The sequence below is a fragment of the Phoxinus phoxinus genome (genome assembly GCF_949152265.1).
Source record: "Phoxinus phoxinus genome assembly, chromosome: 18".
Lineage (NCBI taxonomy): Eukaryota > Metazoa > Chordata > Actinopteri > Cypriniformes > Leuciscidae > Phoxinus > Phoxinus phoxinus.
Window position 1 is genome coordinate 20063767 of NC_136893.1, and position 27875 is coordinate 20091641.

At 40.2% G+C, this 27875-nt stretch overlaps 1 protein-coding gene across 3 annotated transcripts; it reads left to right on the forward strand.

The window, feature by feature from the left end:
* Positions 1-1285: 1285 nt before the first annotated feature.
* Positions 1286-27364, forward strand: eif4ba (eukaryotic translation initiation factor 4Ba). Of its 3 annotated transcripts, XM_079587860.1 has the most exons (15): positions 1286-1338; positions 3002-3142; positions 6301-6506; positions 8205-8321; positions 8812-8866; positions 8976-9119; positions 12548-12667; positions 13279-13455; positions 13558-13798; positions 16022-16110; positions 16281-16524; positions 22319-22356; positions 22663-22792; positions 23447-23519; positions 26464-27364. In XM_079587860.1, exons 1-15 carry the CDS (start codon positions 1326-1328, stop codon positions 26539-26541), a joined length of 1866 nt encoding a protein of 621 aa, XP_079443986.1. In that variant the 5' UTR covers positions 1286-1325; the 3' UTR covers positions 26542-27364. The 3 variants fall into 3 exon arrangements, with proteins under 3 accessions (XP_079443986.1, XP_079443987.1, XP_079443988.1); XM_079587861.1 differs by lacking the exon at positions 23447-23519 and having other exon boundaries at positions 1287-1338; XM_079587862.1 differs by lacking the exons at positions 22663-22792; positions 23447-23519 and having other exon boundaries at positions 1287-1338.
* Positions 27365-27875: the final 511 nt, after the last annotated feature.

A 27875-nucleotide genomic window follows, 5' to 3' on the forward strand; every position in this document is an offset into this window, starting at 1 on the left:
CCGGTCCGTAAATATTCCAGAGCAAGTTGACTGGGCATCTGACGCATGTATGCATACGTATAAAGTTCAGCCAACATATTATCACATCACTTGTAAAAGGTTATCCCATTCCTTTGGGAATTTCAATCTCGATGGTTTCACAACGAGAAGCTGTGCAATGTTATAGCTTCATTGATTCTTACTGTTCAAGTCATGTCGTAAAGATCTTATTACGAGTTGAACGCACAGAGTGGGAAGCTCAGGATTTTCATTAAGGGGCGTGTCAGTGAGAAACATGGCGGAATAGGCCTACCACACTTATAACTTTTATATAGGCTACTGCCTAGATGCTATTTAGCAGTGATATTGTTGGGCTTTTCTATTTAGAGCAAAGTAAGCTAATTGCCTGCGCAAAATATGATAGAATTATAATCTAAATGGGAATAGGAGCGGGCTTCACTCAGTGATTAAAGTAAACTTTTAAGAGTGCTGGCCTGAATAATTGGAATATTTAGAACAGGAGAGAGGCCGCACTATGCATAAATAGTCTTTTTATTTGCACAAACGCGTTTCGGCGCGTGCCTTCTTCAGTGTGCGAGAATTATAATCTAACAATATAACAATAAAGTTTACAGTGACTTCATAAATTAATTGAAAACATAAAAAAGCAAAACACACCAGATGCACATTTCTTTGTTCTTTATTCTCTAGAAGTAGAGTTTAAGAACCTTGCTGTATTTTTGTGTAATTAATTAAGAGAAAGTACACCGCCATCTTACTCCGAAGAAAGTTACCTCCGTAAACCGTCATATTTTTATGCCGTCGTAAACTTCCCAGGAGGACTTGAACACACCATGAGTGACAGTTCGCATTCATAAAATTAAATGGCCTGACCAATGTCTATTAGACATTCTCTGACTCAGTCCAAACCTATAACTTTTCTTGCTTTAAAATTGATATCAAGCTTTATTGTTCTGTTTTGTGTAATTGCACAATTAAAAAGGCAATTAGAGCTTATAGCATTGTAAGCAGGTATGGTGTTGTGTAGCACCCTTTTTCTGTTGTTTGTTTTAAAAAAATAAAAAAGATTGTCCTCTGGCACTGTTTTATTATTTTTTATTATTATATATATTTATTTTTTACTTTTAATGATTATGTCTCATTGTATTGTTCTGGTTCATGGCATTAAAAAAATAAAAATAAAAGTACTCGCCGACGTATCTGAGATCTGAAGCGGTTGAATGTGGCTCTACGTAAATATCTCTATGGCAGCGCTGGGTGCGCGCTGACGTCATGCACCGAGCCACGCCCCCATCCGGGGATATGACACGCACTCCTTCTCCAGCATGGCGGCTGCAGGTGAGGATTTTATAGATTTGTGCCTGGGCCGGTTGGAAATGTTTGGGTGCGACGTGTCATTTGTGTCAGGGAGATTTCTTTCACTGACAGATAAAGTGTGTCCGAGATGGTCGCAACCGTGACGGCGGCAATTAATGTCGAGGGCTTATTATTGCAAAAGCTTGCTCTTAAGTTGTGAAGGGACGCTGCGTCGAAACTGCACCAGCAGCTGTATGTGCAAATGCGAAAACATATTGATCAGCTTATTTACTTTCTATTCAGACAACACGCGAGCGCTGTTTCAACGCACACATTAACTCAAGAAAATGAAGGACATGCAGCCAAGCCCGTGTCTGCTTTGTGTTTTTTTGTTGTTGCATTTTAATTATTTTGTTTTTTCCTAGTGTGAAAACAATAATTCTTTGGTCTGTTTACAAGAATTACATTAAACCGTTGGCTCAAGCGCATGCGCAGATTTGAGGGAGGGGCAGGGGCCGCTGTAACTTCATACATTCACTGAACTCCTTCCCGCGTTTAACTGACAGATCGCCTTGCATGAGCAAAAACAGCTCGTATATATGGTGCAAAAACATGTTCCCCGTTTAACCACAAGCTTAACTCAGTATTTATTATGTTAGTGCTGCTCTAATTGGGCTTATGCGCTGTCCCGGGACAAACGCTCAGGACAGAGATCTTCTGCTGTCCCGGGACAAACGCTCAGGACAGAGATCTTCTGCTGTCCCGGGACAAACGCTCAGGACAGAGATCTTCTGCTGTCCCGGGACAAGCAGACCTCTGTTGATTTATTAGAAGGTCCATTTCACAAATAACTGTCGTTTCCCTCCCTAACGCCTACTTTAACTGTTATATTAACATAAATACACCAACTTGATTTTTATTTTAATTATATGAATTTTTAGTACGGTTTTTGTTTTTAGCATTAATTGTTTTGGTAATTATTTTGTATTTTTGCTACTTTTTTATTTGTATTATTATCGTTTTTACTTATTTATATAGTTATACTTATTTGTATTTTTACGTTATATGTATATATATATATATAAAAAAATGTTTCTTTTAGAATTGTAAAATTAATTGAGATCTTACACCCCAAATCCCCATGCAGCTTTTCTAAAAGAACACATTTCTTTTAAACACATTTTACACATCTTTTCAAGCTTTAAACCTCTTTTAATGTTCAAATGTGCTTCACTACTGAAATGCTAGTGTGTTTTGACTTTGTAGGTATGATGGGACAGTATAATCATAATTCATAGAGTTGTCACTCACTCTTTCCTCTTCCTAACCAGTGTCTATACGTCGAGCTGAAGGTTAATGTTGTCAGACCTTCAGCTTTGTTTTGGTTTTTCAGCGGGGTCTCGTAGCCCTACAGTAAACACGGGTTCAGTTTCACAGGGCTGGAATGTCCTGACAGTGCAGTTTGTCACAAAAGACCTCCGAAGCATGTAGTTGCTCACAACAATGCCTCTCTCCAAGTGTTAACCGCACCAGTCCACAACAGATGAGTCAAGCGTGGAAATAGATATTCTTGTTTTCCAAATTCCATTTTGTTCTCATTTGTGTTTATTTTTACTTTTAAGTCATGGTGTTTGAGCGTAATGGAGAAGCACTGGAGACTTTTCATACTGTTTTCCGCACATACTAATTGTTTATTTCCTGACAGCTAAAAAGAATAAGAAAAAGGGTAAGACCCTTACCCTGACCGACTTTTTAGCGGAGGAGAGCGGGGGAAATGCTCCGCCGAGTTACGCGCCCGCAAAGCCCACAAGCTGGGCCGACGAGACCGATGACCTGGAGGGAGATGGTGAGATTCAAATATGGGTTTAAACATCTACCGCATCTCAATTGTTGGCACTTTGCTTTCAAAATATACTTCTTCTTTTTTTGCAATCTTTATTTTATATTTCGATAATCTATCATCTGGGTCATTCCGCATCAACTCAACCAGACCTCAACATTAACTCGGCTAAACTTTTTTAGATTTTTATTTTATTTCTGGTGAAAAAAAATACATAAATGAAGAAAAAAAAAAAGCCAAAATGTAATGACTGTATATTGAGTAATGCTACTTTGTAGAGGGGGGTCAAGTTACAATTTTCCTCTGAGATTTGGAGCCAAATTACTGGGGGGGTAAAAATGACTGTAGGAAGATGACAGCATCATTATTTTTATTTTTACACTGAGATTGGTAGGTCTATTAGTAAAAATCTGTTGACTTTAGCAATAATTGTTTCATTGTATGCGAACAGTGACAGTTCAAAAATGGGAAGAAGCCCTTCATTCCTGATGTTTGCATGCCTGTAACTCAAGAAGTGTTAAAGATATCTTAATATGCTTTTAAACTTTTCTCAATTTTAAAGGCCCTAAATGGTTCATTTCCAGAGATATGGGGATCTCAATGCAGCTCAATGAGTAAATTGGTCAATTGTACACATTTTCAGTGGTCAAAAACAAAATGTGCGTCTTTTTTTCTTCTTCATACAACTGATACTTTTTTCTTTTAAAGAGGAATATCTGAAAATCAAATAATGTTGAAATGTATCTCATCAGCTCAATTGCCTATAACATACCTGTCTGAGTGCCATACATGTTGTTTTTCCAAAGTTTGCATCCCTGTAACTAAAGAAGTATTAAAGATATCTCAATATCTCATGAATCTCCTTCTTAATAAACTTTTCTTTTGGAATGTTCATTTTTAAGGCCCTATATGGCTCGATCCCATAGATATGGGGATCTCAATGCGCCTCCATGTCAATTCTTGAATTTAGCCATTTTCAATGGTTGAAAACCAAATGTGGGCAAATTTTCAAACAGGTGATTGTGTTCAAAGAAGAATGTCAGAAGAACAAATAATGTTGAAACTAGAAATGTATCTCGTTTCCTTCTATTAAAATAATTGCACACAACATACCTCTTTGAATGCTGAGACGTTACAAACTCATGACTTTCTTTCTTGCATGGAACAAAAAAAGTAGATGTTTTGCACAAGGTTTGTGCTGCTTTTTTCCATTCAATAAAAAAATTAATTGACTACAGGTCAAATAAAACATAAAAGTATACTTTTATGAAAAATATTTTTTTACAATCACTAGGACACATTTCTCAATATTTAGATCACTTTTTCAAAACTCTTCACACAGATCACAACAGTAGTCTATGGGCTGTGAACCATTTATCATTCAATAGCCACATCTTTCACAGCCACCACCACAACTGTGTACATACAGGCTAATTTACATTTGTACATGATCTTTTCAAAACTTCTAAACTTAAGTTCAAAACCTAACATAATACAAAACTGAAGAAGACCGCAATATGCTAGATTTCTACAGTAATACCATATTGAAATATATTCCAAATACTATCAAAAGAGTTAGACGAACATAGGTGTTAGTCTTTGTTTCATTACCACATTCAAAAGGGGAAAACTGAGTACAAATACACTACAGTACAAATAACTTTGTACTGAAATGTAAACGTTTTAAAGGATTAGTTCACTTTTTAAAAAACTTTTTCTGATAATTTACTCACCCCCATGTCATCCAAGATGTCCATGTCTTTCTTTCTTCAGTCGAAAAGAAATTAAGGTTTTTGATGAAAACATTTCTCCATATAATGGACTTCAATGGGCCCCAAACGGTTCAAGGTCCAAATGACAGTGTCAGTGCAGCTTCAACGGGCTTTAAACGATACCAGACGATGAATAAGGGTCTTATCTAGCGAAACGTTCGGTCATTTCAAAAATAAATAAAAAAGTTTAAGTTTTATAAGCACAAATGCTCGCCTTGCTCTGTTCTGTGATGCGCGTTTGTGACGTCACGTAATACGCAATAACGTTGAAAAGGTCACGCTTCTAGCATGAAAACTCCATCTCATCTTCTCTTCTAAGTTCAAAATCGTCCGACATCGTTGTTTTACCTTTTAACTTCCTTTTTTTGTAAACGGCGTTTGACTTTGTTTGCACGTTCAACTTGTAAACACTGACTCCCGCCTACGTCAAGCGTGACCTTTTCAACGTACCGGTAATTGCGTATTACGTGACGTCACGAACGCGCATCACAGAACAGAGCAAGGCGAGCATTTGTGCTTATAAAACTAAACTTTTTTTATTTATTTTTGAAATGACCGAACGTTTCGCTAGATAAGACCCTTATTCATCGTCTGGTGTCGTTTAAAGCCCGTTGAAGCGGCACTGAAACTGTCATTTGGACCTTGAACCGTTTGGGCCCTATTGAAGTCCATTATATGAGAAATGTTTTCATCAAAAACCTTAATTTCTTTTCGACTGAAGAAAGAAAGACATGGACATCTTGGATGACTGACATGTGGGTGAGTAAATTATCAGCAAAAGTTTTTTAAAAAGTGAACTAATCCTTTAACATATACAGTGAATTGTAAACAGTAGGAAGTTTCATTCTTGTTTTTAGGATAAAATGATAAAAGTTTGTGGGTGACAACCTTTGCTTATGTTCAGGAAGAATGAGTTGATTTGAGACATGAATGAAGTGTTTTGGTAGTTTAAGTGCATTTTGAATGTGAAATTAACCACTATGCCGAGCTGAAAGTTACTGGAGAACTGTGTGAAGAGTCACACTCTTGTCACACTCGCGCTGTCATTTCCATTTCTGCTCAGTCAATACAAGAACCAATAGTGTTTCCATCATTGATGGCAAACCCAGCACAACGCCTCTTAATAATACACATTTTATAGGATTAATTTCAAATTAATTTCAATCTGTTCCTCATTGAAAGCTATCGAATGGGTTCAGAAGACTTGAAATATAATGGATGTGGATTATTATCATGGTGCCTTTTTGGAGCTTGACAACCCCTTGTCACTGTGTTCTTGTATTGTATGGGAAAGAACAGCTTGTTACAGTGAATAAGGAAAGTCGTTGGGTTTGAGTCGACATGAGGAAATGAAGGCAGAACAATCCCTAATCGACTTCACTTCTCCTACAGTTACTACATCCTGGCACACAGAAGATGACGTGTACCGCGCGCCACCCATCGATCGGTCCATCCTGCCGACGGCGCCGCGTGCCGCCCGCGAGCCCAACATCGACCGCTCCCGCCTGCCCCGAAGCCCCCCCTACACCGCCTTCCTGGGAAACCTCCCCTACGACGTCACCGAAGACTCCATCAAAGACTTCTTCCGTGGACTCAGTGTGAGTGTGAGCCCGCAGAAGGAATGTTCTCGTGAATTTTCGCATGCATTATACTTGAACCCTTTCACACGTAAGTTAAAAAATTTCTAGCTGAGGCCCTGGCGTGAGTTTTTGAGGGGAGCGTTATGGGTTCTGCCAAACAGCATCTGCTACAGTTTTTGCATGTCTCATAACACCTTGCTGTAAATAGGGCATGAAAAGATCATTTTCAAAGATATTTTTAGAACACAGAGTTTCAGCAACATGAGTTTCGAGAGTAGTTACGAGGAAGTTTTTCCAACAACGCAAGATACTAATAAATACAAGTTTATTTTGTATATCCATTTAATATAAAAACACTCTAAACTTTCTACTGTCGAATGTTCTTTTACATTAATACAGTGTCAGCTCTTGTATAGCGGTTAGAATTGTGATTATTTTGTTTGCGCAACATTGCATTCCATTGTGACTGTGTTATTATTTTATGTACTTACACTACCGTTCAAGTGTTTAGGTCAGGAAGAACTTTTATTCAGAAAGGATTCATTAAATATATCAAAAGTGACAGTAAAGTCATTACATTTTTTACAAGATTTCTATTTTTTTCTTTTTTTTTAACAACTGTTTATTAAGTTTTCTTTTTTAAAGTCAAGAAACACAAAGATACCAAGCAAAAAGCAACAATAACAACATTTCTATTTCAAATAAATGCTGTTCTTTTGACCTTTCTATTCATCAGAGAATCCTGGGGAAAAAATGCATCATGGTTTCCACAAAATATGAAGCAGTTTTCAACATTGATAATAAAAAGAAATCAGCATATAAGAATGATCTAATCATGTAATAAATCATGAGCAATGGTGCTGAAAATTCAGCTTTAACATCTAAGTAATAGAAAAAAATAGAGAAAAAAACAATAGAAATTTTTTATTTTGATTTGTAATAATATTTCACAATATTACTGTTTTACTGTATTTTTGATCAAATAAATGCAGTCTTAGTGAACATTCAGCAGTAATGTATTTGTTCATATAATCCTTTAATTCAATGAAATTCAATTAGCTCAATTCGCAGATTGTCTAAATCAGCATAAACCCTGAAACCAGCATTTCTCTCTAACGTTGCCTTTTGTTCAAAAGCAGCTAGAAGATACAAAACTAATTTAATAAAAGGGATCAGGATTCAGAGGACTTCATATGCAACTTTAATTGGATTCAGTTACCATTTTTAATTAAGTTTTAACTTCACACTCCATCTTAAAATTGCAACATAATGCTTCAAGATGCTGGAAAACAGACAAACACCATGCCACATTAAATAACGTTATGGACAGAACATGAAGAATTGTTGCAGAATTGAAAAATATATACATTTTAGTGCTGGGCAACGATTAATCGCATCCAAAATAAAAGTTTATGTTTACATAATTGATATGTGTTTACTGTGTATAATTATTTTGTATATATAAATACACACACATACATATATATATTTAAGAATTTTTATTTATTTACATACACCGGTAATATAAATTGTATAAATATATATACAGTATATACATGCAAATATTTCTTAAATATATACATGCATACATGTGTAATTATATATACAAAAAAATTATACACAGTACACACACACATATATTATGTAAACACAAACTTTTATTTTGGATGCGATTAAACGTTGCCGAGCACTAATATATATTTTCTATTCGTACAGATCAGTGCAGTTCGCCTCCCGAGGGAGCCCAGTAACCCAGAACGGCTGAAAGGCTTTGGTTATGCCGAGTTCGATGACGTGGATTCTCTGTTGCGCGCTCTCAGTCTCAATGAAGAGGTGAGAACAAATTGTCAGGCATGTTACTTTGTTGTTGTATGTCTAATAACTAACGATATAACTTATTCTTTACCTAAAAACCTGTGCAAGTATGTAAATGGTTTTGTATTATAGCACTCACTGTCAAGTGGTGCTCACTGCAGAGCCAAATGACGTTCAGCTCCCCCTTTCTGGGTGTCATGGGTTGAGCTTGACCTTGTCCAGATCCACCTCTGTGGAGGGACAGAGTTATGGGTAGGGTTAGGGTGTGCTTGGATCTTCTAGCTCCACCCATTGCGCCCAACTTTCATCCAGAGAGGGGGATCTGGACTGCTCTGCAGTGAGCAGCCTCTCCTCACTGTTGGTGTTTGGGTTATTTCAATGGTGGCCACATGGTGGTGCATGTTATCTGTGACACTAGTGCAAAATAAAGGTGCATGCTCACAGTTTGTGTAATGAGCAACAGTGTAGTATTTTATATATTAACCCCATCTTTTTACTCTCTTTCTAGAACCTTGGAAATCGTAGGATCCGTGTAGACATCGCTGACCAGTCCAATGAGAAAGGTGTGCATCTGAGAAACCGATCTGTTCATTTGCACTATACTGCAGTTGTGAACTTGTATTATTGGAGAGAAAAAAGGATTCACAATCATTTTTGTTTTCTCCTGCTCAGAGAGAGATGATCGATCCATGTCCGGGCGGGACCGTAACCGCAGTGAGCGAGACATGGGCCCCGACAAGACCGATTCTGACTGGCGGGCAAGGCCTAAATCTGATGCCGATGACAGACCACGCAGGGACGACGCCTTTGGAGAGCGTAAGCAATTACTTAATCCGACAAGTATTTGTTGGAGCAATTGTATGAGAGGACACTGCTTTGTATCTTTAGTTTGACAAAAAAATAAAAATAATTCTCATTGAATGCCACATGACAGGCTACTAACAAAATGTATTATAAGATTATATACAACAGTCTATTAAAGGCACACTATGTAATTTTTCGCCACTAGAGGTCGTTTATTCAAAACAAAGGCGTAGCTTGATGACGCCTTCATTTCGTGGAATCATGGGAGTTGTTGTCTTCACCTCTACAGCCGGTGGAGAATACGACGGGACTCGGGCAGAAATCATATTCATGGATGACCGGTAATGTATTAAAGATTTATTAACGTTACAAAAGCCGTTGGAGCGGAATGACGCCGCTGGAGCGATTGCTAATGAGAGACGAGCGCGACACACGGCTCGAGAGCAGTGGAGCTTTTATTATGCCACAGACGCCGAATACTTCCAGTCATGCGTATGTGGGATAAAGCAGCGCTGTTTTATCATATTAGATACATTTGAGTGTGTTGAAAGTTGTTATAATGCTACTATATGAGACACTTGTTGCACAATGCAGTGAGCTAGATCAATATTAGGCATGGTGAATATGGTAATCGCAGTAAATCAAGAAAACAGGATTTAAATAAAAAGACTAACTGTGTTGAGCTGTATAACAATGATTCGTTTTCTGTCGATGAATCGAACAGTTGCTCACCTGTCTAATTAAACACATAATATATTAAAGCGTCTTTGGTGTTTCCATGGTTTCTACAAAATAAAACTGAAAATCGAGGGTAACGCGGGTATGATGTCATTGATAGCTGACGCATGGACACGATCTGTGTCCTCGTTAAAACTACTTATTTATCTGGATTTAAACATTCTTAGATACATTTGGGATAATGTAAATACACAAATTAACAAAATATATAAGATAGTTCTAATGGTTTTTGGATATTTTGATCCAAAAATCTTACATAGTGTGCCTTTAAGTAATTGAATATTGGACAGCATTGAAGAGGGAGTAAATTAAATACTTATATACAGAGGTGGAAAGAGTAATAAAATATTGTACTCAAGTAAAAGTACTACTACTTCAATGAAATTTTACTTAAGTACAAGTAAAAGTACCGGTCTAAAAATCTACTCAAGTAAAAGTAAAAAGTAGCTAATTTAAAATTTACTCAGAGTAAAAGTTACTTAGTTACTTTTTTAACAGCGGGGTGGGGTGGGGGGCTCTCCCGTGTAGGGTCGTAACGGTATGAGATTTGCACAGTATGGCAATGTCTCAGAAAATATTACTATTAAAGGGATAGTTCACCCAAAAATGAAAATAAGCCCATGATTTACTCACCCTCAAGTCATCCTATAGGTGTATATGACATTCTTCTTTCAGAGTTATATTTAAAAAGTCCATTAAAGTGCCTCTATTCATCATAAAAGTGCTCCATACGGCTCTGGGGGGTTAATAAAGGCCTTCTAAAGCAAAGCAATGAGTTTAAGAAAAAAAATCCATATTTAACATGTTACAAAGTAAAATTCTAGCTTCTGGCCAAACGCAGTCTACTTGCGTCTAAAGCACAACTTATGACGTCGAAGTAGCGTAGTGCGTAATGGCGTAGCTTTAGACTTAAAGGGCACCTATTATGCCCCTTTTCACAAGATGTAAAATAAATCCAACACACATTTATGTTCAAACATCATGTTAAAGTGAATTTTGCATAATAGGTGCCCTTTAAGTGGAATCTGTATGTTCGTGTGGCCGGAAGCTAGTTATTTTACTTTGTAAAGTTTTAAATATGGATATTTTTCTGACACAAACTCATCGCTTCGCTTCAGAAGGCCTTTATTAACCCCCCTTTAATCAATTAATAAATAAATAAACGGTTATAATAAATGTATTGTTATTATTATTATTATTATTATCATCAGTTAAAAAATGACAGTTAAATGAATGAAAACAGTTTTTTTGGTTTAACAATGCTTTTATTATAACAAACTTAAAATTATGTGTTTGTTTTGTTTATTAAAATTTCAATAAAACATGTCTAATCAACTAAATTCAATAACTGACCAATGACCATTAGATTAACTATTTTTAACATTAATAATTTATTAAAATGTTTAAGAATACTCCTATGAAATGTATTTTATTCAGAAAATGAATGTTTCTTTTTATGATTTAATACCAATAAATGTAAACTGTATCCTTTTATTTTTTGGGAAAGTTCTGCAGAACAGATTTATTAAATTAAACCATGGACCCAAAAAAAGATATTCCTTAAATGATGTTAAATCTTTTTTAATTCAAATTATTGTTGTTATTATTTTGAGAAGTATGTTCTATAGGCATACGATAGTAATATATGCTATTTCTATCATAATTTCTCCTAGTTACACTAAACTTTTATTTTGACGGGTTCTAGTGAAGACCTGTTTCAGAGTGTATTTGACAATGGTTTTTCTCAAACAAAATTATGAAAATGCTCATTAGGCGTTCTCTCAGAGCAGCTCTCTAAATGTTCATGTATTCATGTCCTCATATTGTTTGTGAGAGGCTGAAAACACAATGAGCATCAGGCATACTTGAGTATGTAGCTGCTAGTAGGCGCGACGCAGCTCATTCAGAGGCACGCAGAACAAGTATATTTACATAGCAGTCTTTTTGCGCTTTAATATTCAGAGACCATGTCGCGATTGGATTTATTGCACAGCTCTACTTTCAATTTATTAATATAGCCTACTACATCATTGCGTGTTTTACGTGGCACCTGCGTTATGTAAATTGAATTTTCATGACTGGATTCCGGGATTCACTCTGCAAACGGGACATACCCTTATCTGCACGGATGGGTGGTGTTCTATGTTTCATCCTTTTGCAGCCACATTGCGTCCACACTTTTTGCACATTGGATAGGCTATCTATCCTCGAGGACAACCACGCGTTTTTCCTACATCTAAAGTAGCCTATTCACATACTGGCCATATGGTTCGCTTCATAAGAATTCGACGGCGTTTCACTTTCAGCTGGGTCTGCATCACCTTTTATGCGCGTTTGTTCTTCCCATAGATAGACGGTTCTCCCGCCCTTCAATCAATGCAGAAGTTTCCGGAGCGCGATTATTATAATTTTTTTTCCTTGAAAATTATTATTTTATTTATTTTTTACTCAGTAACGGATATGATTTTAAAATGGAGCGAATTACAATACTTCAAACAAAACGTACTTAAGTAAAAGTAAAATTACAGATTTAAAAAACTACTTAAAAAAGTAGAAGTACACAAAAAAACTACTCAATTACAGTAACGCGAGTAAATGTAATCCGTTACTTTCCACCTCTGCTTATATATATATAATAAAAAAATATATATATATAGATGTCTTTAAAGTTTTTAACATTTGATTCAAATTTTGATTCTCAGGATCCCGAGATCGATTTGATTCAGACCGTGGCCAGCGGTGGGACAACGATCGTAATGATGGTGGAAGAGACAGATTCCGGGAACGTTATGATGACAAAGAGCGCAGAGACTGCGACAGAGGTATATAATACCTTCATACATTTCAATTCTGCACTAGAGGTCTGTGCGAGGCTGTTTTTTATGCGTAATGATCAAGGAACTGTGCTGCCGTACCATGGGTGCAGCAGACGCAATGATATTATGCAGCGCCTGAAAATAGTCCCCAGCTAGATAACTTCCAACGTGACCGGCACTAAGTTTGTAATATCATTGCGCCTGCTGGTACGGCAGCACAGTTCCTTGATTATTACGCAGGAATGAGAGTATAGTACCTAGTCATATTGGCCTAGAAAATTGCAACTTTTAATTTTCCGTCGGTCTTAGTACACGATGTAACTACAGAAGAGTCAAGTTTTAAATAGGAAAAATATCGAAACTCTTTGGTCATTTTTTTGAGAGAGATGCAAACGGTCTAATCAGATTCAACGATCAATGCTAAAGTATGCTAAAAGTGCTACCGCCAGACCCGGAGATCGGCTGAATGGATTAGAAAACGGTAAACCTCAACTGTAATCTACATAAAACAGAAAAAAGCTTTGCTCCCTAGGAAAGGGTTTTCCATTGATCATTGAAAACAACTCTTGACCACTAGTTTGTCAACCTTTCTAATTCTGTGTTTGTCGTTATTTCAGGTTATGATTCACGCAGTAGCGGACGTCGACCATTTGGAAGCGGTTTTCGGCGTGACTATGATGACCGAAGGGATGACCGGAGGGACGACTTTCGAGGCAGCGGGGAGCGTTATGGAGATCGCTTTGGTGACCGTGAAGAGAGATACGAGAGACGGGATGAGAAGCGCGAGGACAGAGGTGAGCCGATGCGTTCGCATCTGCCTAAATCACTCCAGGAAATGAACCGAAGAAAATCTTTACTCAGATCATCTAAACAGACTGTACGGCATCTGTGTTTAGGTCCCATTCAGAGGCCCAAGCTAAACCTGAAGCCCCGCAGTGTTCCCAAAGAGGAAGACCAGAGCAGCAGCCCTTCAACCGCTTCAGGACGAGCTGCGTCCATCTTCGGAGGAGCCAAACCAGTGGACACGGCTGCTAAAGAGAGAGAGGTGGAGGAGAGGCTTAAGAAAGAGCAGGAGAGACTGCAGAGACAGCTGGAAGAGGACAAGAACAGAGGACCTGAACGCAAGCCCAGAGAGAGGTACATTCACACACACACCTTTTTTATATTAAAGTTTTTTTGAACATATATACATATACGTATTCGGAAAGGCACAAATAACGTGTTTTTTACAAATACTTATTTTGAACAAATACTTTAACAAATATTTGTATTCGGGAACAAAAAAAACTTTATATCAAAAAGCTGCGTTTCCTCATGAGACCGTAGTGCACGCCCGGATGAGTGAGAGAGTGACGGACACAGGCTGCTCCACACAGCAACAGAGAGCGCTTGGCTGAGCGAAAAAAACACTTAACTCCATCAATATTTTTGTTGAATAGATTTTTGTACCTTAACTGGGTTCCTGAGGCAGTTTATAACTTTCGAGAAGCGGAGTTTGATCGGGAGATTATTCCATTGCGCTGCATTATTGACGTCTGCAGTCGGGTGCTCTCGTGTTCGCTCTGTTTACTTTGCTGTTTAGCGCGGTAATTTAGACAATAGGCTGTTGACAGAGTAACGTTAACGTTCGGTTAAAAAGGTTAAAAATGCTTGTGTAGTTGTGTCGAATTGTATGCACGTGTGGGAGTTATATGGTACGTTTAAGTTACTCTGTCTTTTGCAGACAGCAAGATGTAGGCTGTAGGCTTCATAATGTTCACAATGGTATTTTATTAGTTGTTGGTTTAACCATGGATGAGGTAATGGCTGTTGTTATTTTCTTTTCAATGACGTTCCTTGTTTCATTGCTGGATTTATGGAAAAACATCAACCAATATTGCATATCCATAATTATTATGATGGATATAATTAAAGAATACTTACACTATAACGTAAATTAGAAGTGTAACGCAAAAAAAATAATTTTTACGCCTATTTTGAATTTCACTCGAATACAAATACAAATACAAATACTTTCTCCCCCTCAACAAATACTAATACAGATACAAATATCGGCTGCTTTGCACACCCTTAATATATATATATATATAAAAAATTCTCACATTTATCAAATTTTCATATCTGGAAGGTGAAGAATTAGGACTTAGACTAAGGAGTTAAACTAGAACTGTTTCAGAAATAAATACAGTGAAAATTGAACTTCAGTATCATTGAAAAATATTATAATATATTTTAAAAGTTAACAAGTTTGCATTAAATATGAATTAATATAAATTTAAACAATCACTTGTAACTCAAAGTACTCTTCTCATGAATGTCAATTAGTGTGATGTTAATTATATTTTTGTCATGACAACTCTCGGGAGATTGGTATGGTAATAGAGATTGGCATGGTAATGGATATGGCAATGTTGATGTATTTGGTCTTGTCGGAATAGATCTGCTACGCTGCTGCAGAGCAAGTACCGAGACTTGCTACTGCTAATACATTCACAGACATTGCTGTGAGCATGTGAGACATGCAGCTGCTGCTGCACATGTAACATACATTAATTAACCCCCGTAGCAGATCTATACAGGTGGAGCTGGGGAAGTTGGAGGGTTTCTGAATGTTGAGCTGCAGCTCATTGGCCGCTGATGCAACAGCAACCAATCAGCTGCGCCACCTAGACTTTCATGCCAGAACTAGGTAATAATAATATTAATTAATGTGATATTAACTCAGAAGACTTAATTCATTTGCATATTAATCTGATTTTGTGACTGGATGTTTTGTCATTTCATCTCCCACCAGCTAAATCGTTGTCATGTGAAGATATCAACAAAGTTAGGATCATGAAATTTAGGGTGTGTTCACTCTTGTAGTTTGGTTCCCTTGCTTCTTTTAGTTCAGACCCAAAAAGAAAACGATACTTGGTTCGCTTAGCATTCACATGGTCATGTTTAACACAGAACATAAAGATACAAAAAAACGACTGTACCAAACTATAATGGGCAACGTAACTCATATGACAAGAAAAAAACAGGTATGCTTGAGGATTCTGTCCTTATAAGGGTCGCATCTTGTGACATCACATCCTGTTTTTGGTTCATTTAGATGTCTTTGGTCCGTGTTTTGTACCTATTTCAGTCAAACTGCACTAGAGTTTTTTATAAAGCAGACAATGACCCCCTGAAATGGTGGGTCTCGATCCGCTTGTTTGGTGCGCACCAGGGTTCGGATGGCAGCGTTTGCACTTTTTCAAATGAATCGCACTAAAGTTCATTTTAAACTAACCAAACCTGCCAAGTGTGAACACATCCTTGCTAGCAAAGACTGAAAAACACTGTTTTTTCACTCTAATTTTCTAATGCACTCAGGCATCCCAGCTGGCGTAGTGAGGACCAAGCAACCGAGCGCTCACGGACAGGAAGTGAGTCATCACAAACAGGAAGCACATCGAGCCGGGGTAAGTGATCACTGACACATCCTTATGCATGAACAGATGAGAGCGAAACATTTACTGGCTTTATGGGTACTGATCAAAAGACGCATGTAAATCTACCATCATACTACGGTAACTGCCGCTATGATTTATTAAAAAGAAACCCTCAGAATCCAATCCTTCTCCTCCGACAGTGCCGAGGCGTCGAGAGAGTGAGCGCTCGGTAGAAAACGAGGTTTTCAGCAGCCGTGACGAAGAGATGTCCTCGCATGGAAGCCAGACTATTACTCTCAAGCAGGAGGTGCTGCCGCTGAAAGTAGTTCCAGCGCCGCCACCTAAAGAGAACGCCTGGGCGAAGAGGAGCACCCTGAGTGCAGGATCCAGTGAGAGTGACAGTAAACCTGTCGTCCCGCCCAGCAGCAGCTTTTCTCCCATGAGGTTTCTTTCTGGATTGCTATGTTATATCTAGATATATATGACCCAAAGACTTAGAATTGTTAGCATCATATATAATATATTATTTTGAATATGATATAATTTTATGATGAATGTATTTTATATATGTATATATATTGTGGCGGGAGGAGCAAACGACAGACATAGTGGGAGTGGTGTCAGGCCTCACAGAGGCATTTTGTCACAGTTCAGAAGGAGAGAGAGAGGACCCAAACGCAAAGGCAGATAATGTCTCTTTAATAAACTTAGGTAATCCACAAAAGGGGACACAGGCAGCCAACAAGGCGATAATGTCAACAGAAACTTTCTCTTCAAAAGCAAACGAGAAGGCTGGCGCACTGCCAGTAGCGGGGAAGACCGGCGAGTACAGAGAGCGGGTCCAGGTAACCAGTGGGCACAACAGGTCTCAGCAAACTCACGTCAGCGGGAGGCTGTGTAGAGATGGTTAGCAGAACGACACGTTCCAGACAGGACACGACAAGACAGCAGGTAAGCAAACAGTAACGTATGTGACATGAATCAATAATCTGGCGGAGAACAAAGGGAAGAGGAAGACCAGAAATAGCGTGTCTCATCAGGGGAGAAGGGCGTACAGGTGGAGAGAGAAGAGAGAGATGAGCAGAGGATATAAGAAGCAGCTGGGAGTAATAATGAGAGGGTAATGAGTAGAAGTGTAAATGCAAGTAGAAAACAAACCACGAGAGGGAGACAGAGAGATAAGGAAGGAAAACCCGGTTCATGACAGTACCCCCCCCTCAAAGAGCGCCTCCTGGCGCACCCGAGGAGGAGGACTGGCGAGCGCGGTAGAAGTCATCAATCAGCGAGCGGTCCAGGATATCCCGAGCTGGAACCCAGCTTCTCTCCTCAGGACCGTATCCCTCCCAATCGACCAGGAACTGATGACCGCGCCCTCGAGGACGAACGTCAAGTAACTTGCGGACTCTGTAGGTGGGAGAGCCCTCAACGCGCACGGGCGTAGAGACAGGACGGGGAGGCGCACGCACAACGGGTTTAATACAAGAAACGTGAAAAACAGGGTGAACGCGTCGGAGATTAGCTGATAACCTTAGTTTGACAGAGACAGGACTGAGCACCTTGAGAATACGAAAAGGACCGATGAATTTAGGGGCCAATTTGCGAGACATGGACTGAAGTGGAAGGTTGAGGGTGGAAAGCCAAACCCTCTGTCCGACCGTGTAACGGGGACTCTTAACTCGACGTCTATTAGCCGCCCGTCGAGTGCGGGAACGAGTCTTACATAAAGCGGTCCTAACTCCTCTCCAGGTACGCCTAGCACGCTGAATGAAAGCCCTGACGGAAGGTACATTAGATTCGGAGTCTTGCGAAGGAAAGAGCGGAGGTTGGTAACCAAGGCAACCCTGAAACGGCGACAAAACGGTAGCGGAGGATGGAGCGGAATTATGGGCGTACTCAGCCCAGGAAAGCTGTTCGGACCAAGAGGCGGGGTTACGGAACGCAAGACTGCGAAGGATGCGACCAATACTCTGATTGGCCCGCTCGGCCTGACCATTGGTTTGAGGGTGAAACCCTCAAAGGCTCCGATAAGGCGGAGTGAAAGGCTCCGATAAGGCGACAAAACTCCCTCCAAAACAAGGACGAGAATTGAGGACCCCTATCGGAGACTATGTCAGAGGGGAGACCATGAATCTTAAACACCTTGTCGACAACGATCTGGGCTGTCTCCCTCGCGGATGGGAGCTTAAGAAGAGGAATAAAGTGAGCGGCTTTAGAAAAGCGATCGACGACGGTAAGGATTACAGTGTTTCCCTCGGATGGGGGAAGACCTGTAATGAAATCTAAGGCGACGTGTGACCACGGTCGAGACGGTAACGGTAGGGGTCGAAGAAGACCAGCGGGAGGCGAATTGCTGGCCTTGGTCTGAGCGCAGACAGTGCAAGAAGCGATAAAACGCCGAATATCGCGCTCCCGAGTGGGCCACCAGAATCTAGATCGAATAGAGGCAATCGTGCCTCGGACACCGGGGTGAGCGAACAATTTAGATGAGTGCCCCCATTGAATTACGGCGAGACGCGCGGAAGGCGGAACGTACAAACGGTCTCTGGGGCAAAGACGGGGAGTAACGGAGTGCGAGAGTGCGCGCTTAACGAGCCGTTCAATTCCCCAGACCGCGGCTCCCACCACCATGCCCTGAGGAAGGATCTCCTCCTTGGTGGAAGCAACCTCTGGGGAAGCGAACTGCCTAGAAAGAGCGTCGGGCTTTAGGTTCTTTGAACCAGGTCGGTAGGATATGGAGAAATCGAAACGTGCGAAGAAAAGTGCCCAACGAGCCTGACGTGCATTAAGTCTCTTAGCAGAACGAATGTACTCCAAATTTCTATGATCCGTCCAGACTATAAACGGAACAGAAGCACCCTCTAACCAGTGTCGCCATTCACCGAGGGCCAACCGGATGGCTAATAACTCGCGATTGCCAACGTCATAGTTGCGCTCTGCGGGTGACAAGCGGTGAGAAAAAAAGGCGCAGGGATGGACCTTCTCATCAGCAGATGAGCGCTGGGAGAGGATAGCTCCCACGCCCACCTCTGAAGCGTCGACCTCGACGATGAATTGCCTGTTAGTGTCTGGAGTCATTAGAATAGGAGCGGATGAAAAAAAAGATTTTAGACGATCAAAGGCAGTCTGTGCCGAATCGGACCAAGAAAATCGCGTCTTGGCAGAAGTGAGGGCAGTGAGAGGAGCGGCGATCTGACTAAAATTACGGATGAACCGACGATAAAAATTGGCGAACCCCAGGAAACGTTGTAGGGCGACGCGCGAGTCGGGCAGAGGCCATTCCGTAACGGCACGAACCTTGGTGGGATCCATACTGATGCCCTCAGCGGAAATTACGGAACCAAGGAACGTGACGGAAATAGCATGAAAAGTACACTTCTCCGCTTTTACAAACAAACGGTTCTCCAGGAGACGCTGGAGAACCTGGCGAACATGCTGAGTGTGTACCTGGAGAGAGGGGGAGAAAATCAGGATATCATCAAGATAAACAAAAACGAAAATGTTTAACATGTCTCTGAGGACGTCGTTAACTAACGCTTGAAAAACGGCCGGAGCGTTGACCAGCCCGAAAGGAAGAACGCGATATTCGAAGTGGCCTAAGGGGGTATTGAACGCGGTCTTCCACTCGTGCCCCTCCTTTATCCGGACTAGATGGTATGCATTACGGAGATCTAGCTTTGTGAAGATCTTAGCTCCCTGCAGGATTTCAAAGGCGGATGACATGAGAGGCAAGGGGTAACGGTTCTTGACTGTCATGTCATTCAAACCTCGGTAATCGATGCAGGGGCGTAATGAACCATCCTTCTTTTTAACAAAAAAGAAACCAGCGCCGGCAGGAGAGGAGGAGGGAACAATAGTACCAGCATCTAAAGAATCAGAGAGATACTTCTCAAGTGCCTCGCGTTCCGGCGCAGAGAGAGAGTACAAACGCCCGCGCGGAGGAGTGGTACCCGGCAAGAGATCGATACCACAGTCATAAGATCGATGGGGAGGAAGAGAAGCGGCCCGGGAACGACTGAAGACCGCCCGCAGATCATGGTACTCCTCCGGAACGCCAGACAAATCGCCGGGCTCCTCCTGAAACACAGGGACAGAAGACACAGCAGGAAGGGCAGACACTAAACATTTCACATGACAAGGCAAATTCCAAGAGAGGATGGAGCTGTTGGACCAATTAATCTGTGGATTATGTTCGACTAACCAGGGATGTCCTAACACAACAGGAGTATAGGGAGAATGAAAAATAAAAAAAGAAATAGTCTCTCGATGGTTACCGGAGACGGTGAGACTCACCGGAACCGTGGCACAGCGAACCCTGGCGAGAGGGCTGCCGTCAAGAGCATAAACCGGGGTAGAGCTCTCTAGATCAATGAGAGGAATGCCCTGTTCACGAGCCCAGGCCTCATCCACGAAACTTCCCTCAGCCCCAGAGTCAATCAATGCCCGGCAGGAGACAGCGGAGCCCGGCCAACGAAGATGAACAGGGAAAGTAGTGCGGGTGCGTGGCGGAGGGACTAAAGTTGAAGCGCTCACCAGTAACCCTCTCTCTACTGGTGAGCTCTGGCTTTTACCGGACAGGTAGAAAGGAAGTGAGAAGACGAACCACAGTACATACAGAGGCGCCCAGTAATCCGGCGCTGACGTTCCGCTGCGGAGATCCTTAACCCGCCCAGTTGCATCGGCTCCGCCTCTGGGTTGGTGGCGGACGGAGATGGAGAGACAGGTGCGAAAAGCAGAGATCCTTCAAGGCGGCGGGCTCGGCGGCGAAGTTCGAAACGCTTCTCCACGCGGATAGCCATGTCGATGAGTGGGTCGAGGTTGAGCGGGGTCTCGCGGGCTAAGATCTCGTCCTTGATGTCGGCATTAAGACCCTCGAGAAAGCGAGCCACCAGCGCGGGCTCGTTCCAGTCACAGGAGGTAGCAAGAGTGCGAAACTCAATGGAAAAGTCGGCTGTAGACCTCTTCCCTTGGCGGAGAGTTGAGAGGAGGCGAGACGCTTCAGCCCCGTGCGCGGAGCGATCGAAAACTCTTAACATTTCCTCCTTGAAGAGCCCATAACGGTCTAAACAGTCGGCGTCGGAGCTCCATACGGCAGTACCCCACTCCCGTGCCCGGCCAGTAAGGAGGGAGACCACAAAGGCGATGCGGGAGCGATCCTGCTTGTATGTCGAGGGCTGAAGAGAAAACACAACCTCGCATTGCGTTAGGAATGAACGACATTCAGACGGTTTACCTGCATAGCAAGGAGGATTGTTCACTCTTGGTTCTGGAGCGTCGATATTCTTGTGAGAAGGCGCTCCAGCGCGAAGGTGGTGAAACTGCTGGGTCAAGTCGGTCATCTGAGCAGCGAGAACCTCCATGGCATGACGGGCGGAGACCAAATCATCCTCATGACGGCCCAGCATGGCTCCCTGCATCTCGAGGGCGGTCTGGAGAGCATCATCCTTCGCTGGGTCCATGTTGGCCAGATTATTCTGTCACAGTTCAGAAGGAGAGAGAGAGGACCCAAACGCAAAGGCAGATAATGTCTCTTTAATAAACTTAGGTAATCCACAAAAGGGGACACAGGCAGCCAACAAGGCGATAATGTCAACAGAAACTTTCTCTTCAAAAGCAAACGAGAAGGCTGGCGCACTGCCAGTAGCGGGGAAGACCGGCGAGTACAGAGAGCGGGTCCAGGTAACCAGTGGGCACAACAGGTCTCAGCAAACTCACGTCAGCGGGAGGCTGTGTAGAGATGGTTAGCAGAACGACACGTTCCAGACAGGACACGGCAAGACAGCAGGTAAGCAAACAGTAACGTATGTGACATGAATCAATAATCTGGCGGAGAACAAAGGGAAGAGGAAGACCAGAAATAGCGTGTCTCATCAGGGGAGAAGGGCGTACAGGTGGAGAGAGAAGAGAGAGATGAGCAGAGGATATAAGAAGCAGCTGGGAGTAATAATGAGAGGGTAATGAGTAGAAGTGTAAATGCAAGTAGAAAACAAACCACGAGAGGGAGACAGAGAGATAAGGAAGGAAAACCCGGTTCATGACACATTTATTAAAGTAAATAAACATCAAATTTGAAATAACTGTTCTATATATGAATATATTTGAAAATGTAATTTATTCCTGATCAAGAAAATGTTCTAATTTCTTACTATTACCAATGATTTGTGCAATGATATATATATTAAAATGTAGAGCTCTTTAGAATTGTTCTGACGTTAGTTTTTTGATGTACTTCATTTTTCAGTGTGACGAGCTCAGCTGATGCTCCTCAGAGAACTAAAGGTAAGATTTACAGGTTATGCAGATCCATGGAGACATGAAAATGATCAGCTCAATCCATATTTGAATTTTCACACTCAAGTAATTTTCACAATGGATTGACGTCAGGGAGTTTTTGTTGTTGTGCAGTTGTCGTGAGAGCTTGAACACAGCAAAAGAAAATGTCCAGTAGGCTCCCTTCTTAGAAAAGTTCAGTTTGAAAGCAGTAAACTGCTTAAAGCTTTTATAGAAGCCGACAGCCTAATGGAGGCTACTACTTTTTTTTTTTAGTAGAGTTGTCCTCTGCTCAACACTGGGCTCTCCTTACAGATGAAAACAAAGCAGATAGGATGCGCAGGGATCGGGGCCCCTCTCGGGGTCGCGGTGGGGCCTCGGGCTCCGGAGCGGGCAGGGGTCGTGGAGACGCAGCCAGCCGAGACCGGAGGATGGAGACAGACAGGTTAGCTGCTCTCTGGCACCCCTTCTGCCCAAAAGTGCAGAGCTTTTTCTTCCTTTTGGAAGGACATTTTGGTAATTTGCTATCATGAGATTTTTCTGCTTGGATTTTATAATAGTTTTTGATCATATACGGGTGGTGGTTGGACAAATCTGTCTCTGTGCTAGTTTGGCCTATAGAGCACTGTGTCCATTCACATCTTTCCAGTCTCATTTACTCATTTTTTTTTAAATGAATGAATGATAATTCAGTGATTCACTCACAAGTCAGTCACTTGTGATGAAGAAAGAGCCACTGAAAAATGCCAACGGCTAAAACACAGACTGGCAGTCTGTGAACAAGACAAGCATAGTGATACAAACAGTGAAAAAGTCAGTGGGCTGTTTGACCAAACAACATTTTAAACGTGTTTGAATTTTTCACTTGTGAAAGTATTTGCAAATATCTCTGGGCAAGATGCATTTGGCCTCAGGAACAATATAAGTAGTGTATGGCTCCAGAGCAGGGGCATTTCAACAACAAACAGTATTGATTGTAATTTTAGCAATTGGATATTTTGTTCCTCTGGGATGTGCGTCCCTGCTCTGGAGTGTTTTTCTGAATGAGTGTAGAAGTACTTGTGAGACTCTGTCTCAGTGTGTTGTGCGTTGCTTGTAGAAAGGAAGCAAGAAGAGAGCGAGATCTCAGACCAGCACCAGAGCCAAAGAAATTTGAGGAGCCTCCCAGCCCTGTGAGTGACAGAGCTAACGCTCTCTCTGGGTGTGATCCCATGATCCCTGCTCCCTGTGCTTTTACTTCTGGCTTTCATTGTTCAACAATCCTTTAATGAATATTTTCTCTTGTGCCTTTTTTTTGGATGCTCCAATTACAACGTTGGTCTCAGACTGTAATTGTGAGCTTCTTTTTGGAAGATATGTGACTTGACAAATGTAAATATTTATTTGAGTCTAGACACATAATTCTGATGCAAGCATTGAATTACAGCTGTTGAATTGAGAATACTGACACAAACCTCTCCAATACATGCTTTATATGTGAAAACATTACATTTGACACCCTATTCCAAGCTGTTTGTGCACTGGCACATGAATCGGCCTGGCCTCTAACCTCCTCCGTCTCATACAGATGGTAAAATTATTGGTCTCTGATCAGTCTTAAAGATGCACAAATGTTTTCCATGCTTAAGGCTGCATGATATATAAAAATAAATTGTGAAATCGCGCACACTGTGATTTAATGAATCTGGCAGCACATACAGGTGAGAAACTCGAAACACATACTCGAAAAATTAGAACATCGTGCAAAAGTTAATTTATTTCAGTAATTCAACAAACTAATATATTATATAGACTCACAATATTCTAATTTTGAATTTGGGGTTTTCATAAGCCATAATCATCAAAATTATAACAAATAAAGGCTTGAAATATCTCACTTTGCATGTAATGAGTCTATATAATATATTAGTTTCACCTTTTAAGTTGAATTACTGAAATAAATGAGCTTTTGCACGATATTCAAATTTTTCGAGTTTCACCTGTACATCCATTTGCTGGCAACTTGTCAAAATAAAAGCTTGAGGGTTTAATGTAAAAAAAAAAAAAATAGGATGTAAATAGTTATTAAATACTTGATTTTACAGTTCACCAGGTGCAATATTACAACATATTTCTTATTTTAATATATTTAATAATAATCGCAATAAAAATCACTATTATAATTTTTTACTACATTGGTCAAAAACTCCAATGTAGTCAAAGTGCTACATTGAACTCCAAACAAAAACTCCAAAAATTGGTCAAAGTGGAGAGATTTTTAAAAAACTTTGTTTACACTAGGGGTATGTACTAGATTTGTGTTAATTTTTTTAAAGCATAAAGAAATGTGCACATATGTTTTTTTTAAATAATAATAAATGTATACATTCCCAAAATCTCACACAAAAATGTCGTCAGTAGTAAAAAATAATATTTTAGCTTTTTTTTTTTTATTCCCCAACAAATAATTATAATTATTTGCTCACCAACAAAATCACCCTGTTCATGTTCGAATATAGTTGTTCAAGTCATCCTGGTGAACATTCCTGTATTTCTATTCTGTATATCACAATATATATTGCAGAAAACGTTAACAACGCAATGTCAGTTTTTTCCAATATCTTGCAGCCTTAATGCTTAATTTAAATCTTTTGTATGTGTGTGGCATCTTATAACTGAATGAATCCTGCAACCGTCTCAGCTATTGTTTGGAATTTCCTGTGGTTTGTTCTTGCATCACTTGCAGCAGCTTCTGAATAAAGAAAAATACTTGTAATTGAGATCCACTCAGATCTGTTTTCACATCTGGATTTTCACCATGACAGACCTTTTCAAATAAACACATGGAGTTTGAACTCCATTTCGAAGGGGCTTTCACGGCAAGTGAAATGAACCAACTTAATGGACCAGATGGAGCAGACCTTAAAAATAAACCAGGTGTTGAAGAGCCATTATTTCGGTAGTCCTGGGTTTATCCTGTATAACCTGGAATTAACAGCGTCAGCAGTCAAATGTTTGACTGGCCCCGTATACCTCAGAGATGTTCAGCTATAAACAGAGCAGACTTAGTATTTTTGTTATATTTTTTTTAAATCATATTTTTTAAAAAAATTAAGGTTTTATTGCCTTCCTGAGTCCATGTCCTCAAAAAAAATGTTTTTCTCTGTATCCCCCCCCCCGCTCTCTTTTTACCCACAAAAAAATCTTTGAGGCAACAAATGACACAACCTCAATGAAATTGCATAACGTCATTGTAATTTTGATTTTCACCTAAAAATCAACAGATTAAGTAACATATTCATGTTGTAAACCTTAAGATTTCATGCTTGCTTATCATCCTCATTTTTAACGCGTGAAAACGTCTGTTATGCTGATTGTATTATGCAAACTGGTATTTATCATTATTTTTTAGCGTAATCATAAACATACTTTTTTGTAGCGCAAAATAGTTTAACGGTTTACTGCACTTTGTTATTCATCTAGTTATTCACCAATAGTGGCTAATGAAGCAGAAGTTTTGCACATTCACAGAAAATGGTTTACATACGCATCAAAAATTATGGCGGATAGTGGCATCTGGTGGGGAGGTTGCTAATTGTTTGCTAGCAAGCATTTTTTTCTCATATGTGTCTCAACCTTTTTTTAATAGAGAAAACTAAACGTACAAATCAATTAAAGAAAAGAGGGAAAAAAGGAACAAAAGAAATTTGATTTTATAAATAGACCGGTGTGTTCACACTTGTAGTTCAGTTCTCTTGATTCTTCTGGTCTGGACCAATCAAGAAAATTATACATTTACCAGTAGTCCTGATTCGCTTAGCATTCACACTGTCATTTTTAAGACAGAACCTAAAGATACAAAACAAAAACATGTCTATTATGATATATCATTTGCAACAGAACTTTCCAAACATCCACAACCATTGTATGTGCATATGATGGTATTTTTACCAGTTGACAACTCAAGAAGAGCTTATCAAATGTGTAAAGGAATACCACTGTTTTGCCAGCTGTCAGAGCAGGCAAAACAACAATTTCTATGAAAATCACCTGATTTGGAGACCATGAGGCACATATAAACCTTAAATAACAGCCGTGTTTTGGTTACGTCTCACTATCCCCTTTTTGTTTTAACAGGAATTCAGCTCAGCCAGTAAATACGCAGCCTTGCTGATGGACGGCGAGCTGGGAGACGAGGAGCGCGGCGGAGATTAAGAGGTGGACGGACTACACGGACGACAGTCCACATTGAATTACAAATTAAACCTACAGCTTTCCGTTTCATGCAGCACTGAAGGACCCAAATGAGCCCTTTAAGAGCAAAAACCCATTTTAGAGCAACCCCTCCTCTTCAGGACTGAACCGAAAACCTAGTGGGAAATTACAGGACTATATTTAAAGTAAAAGAGGAAGGATGAATGCTTATAACTAATACATTTTAGGGGGGGTTTAAATACAAAATAAAGCGGATCCTGCTCTTGCATACATCATAAGTTGAGTGCTTTTCTCGTTAGCTTGATTGCACGTTAAGTGGCGGGAAAGTGTAGATTCAGGGAAAAGTGCCACAAGATGAATGTTTTCCCTGACTTTTAGGGCTTCCTAAGCTTTCCGAAAGAAAGCTTACTGCAGCTGCTTTACTGAGATCTCTGGGCAAGTGAAGGGGTCCACGACCTGCGTTGTTTGGTTTTATGTTTTAAACTCGCGTAGGCCGGCAGTTCTGGTGATTTGTATTCAAGGATAATAGCCGCTGAATAACGGCCTGCAACGGATCAGAACCTGATAGTTTCGGTTTGATATTTCTCTGCGCTGCTTTAGGCAGGAGTCTCCCATTTTTCTTACTTATCCTTTGGACTTTTTTAAGCCACTCTTTTGGACTGATGTGCAATAGGAATTAAAATATTCCTCCTAATCTTAATGTTTCAACAACAGAGACTGCTGCAGCTTTGGGTTGAGCATATATCTAAAGGTAGTGACATGAATTGCTTATTGATTTAAACTGTGTACCATCTTAAAAACAATAAAAGACTGCATTGAGTCAGTTTGGCGGACATTGTGAATTATGTTGCATCCCAGAAGATTGTAATTTCTTCAGTATTATTTTCACCATTTGAAGAAATACCACAGAAAGCACATTTGCCGTGTGCATTCTGAGCTGATGTCATGTTTATGAATAAAATTAGTGTCGCTAGGGTCCAAAATTAACTTTTTGCCAAACATGCTAACATTAAAAAAAGTATACATATGTATATGTAATAAATACTTTGTATTTTGTATAATATGTATAATACAAAATAATACAGCTTATAATTTTTTTTGCTATATATTGCATTTAATATATATACATATACATATATATAATACTTAAGGTTAATATTGTGAAATGTTAAAACAATAAAAAAAAAAAACTTTTTAAATCGAATATATTTCTGTGAATTTTCAGCCTGATTCCTGTCTTCAGTGTCGCATGATCCTTTATTCAGCATACTATAAAGTAATATTTTGTACATCATACTTAATGGATGGATGGATGGATGGATGGATGGGCAGAT

Coding starts and splice junctions, on each gene's coding strand:
- eif4ba (XM_079587860.1), top strand. Junction 8,322..8,811: donor CTCTCAGTCTCAATGAAGAG/GTGAGAACAAAT, acceptor CTCTCTTTCTAG/AACCTTGGAAATCGTAGGAT. Junction 16,525..22,318: donor AGCAGCTTTTCTCCCATGAG/GTTTCTTTCTGG, acceptor TTCATTTTTCAG/TGTGACGAGCTCAGCTGATG.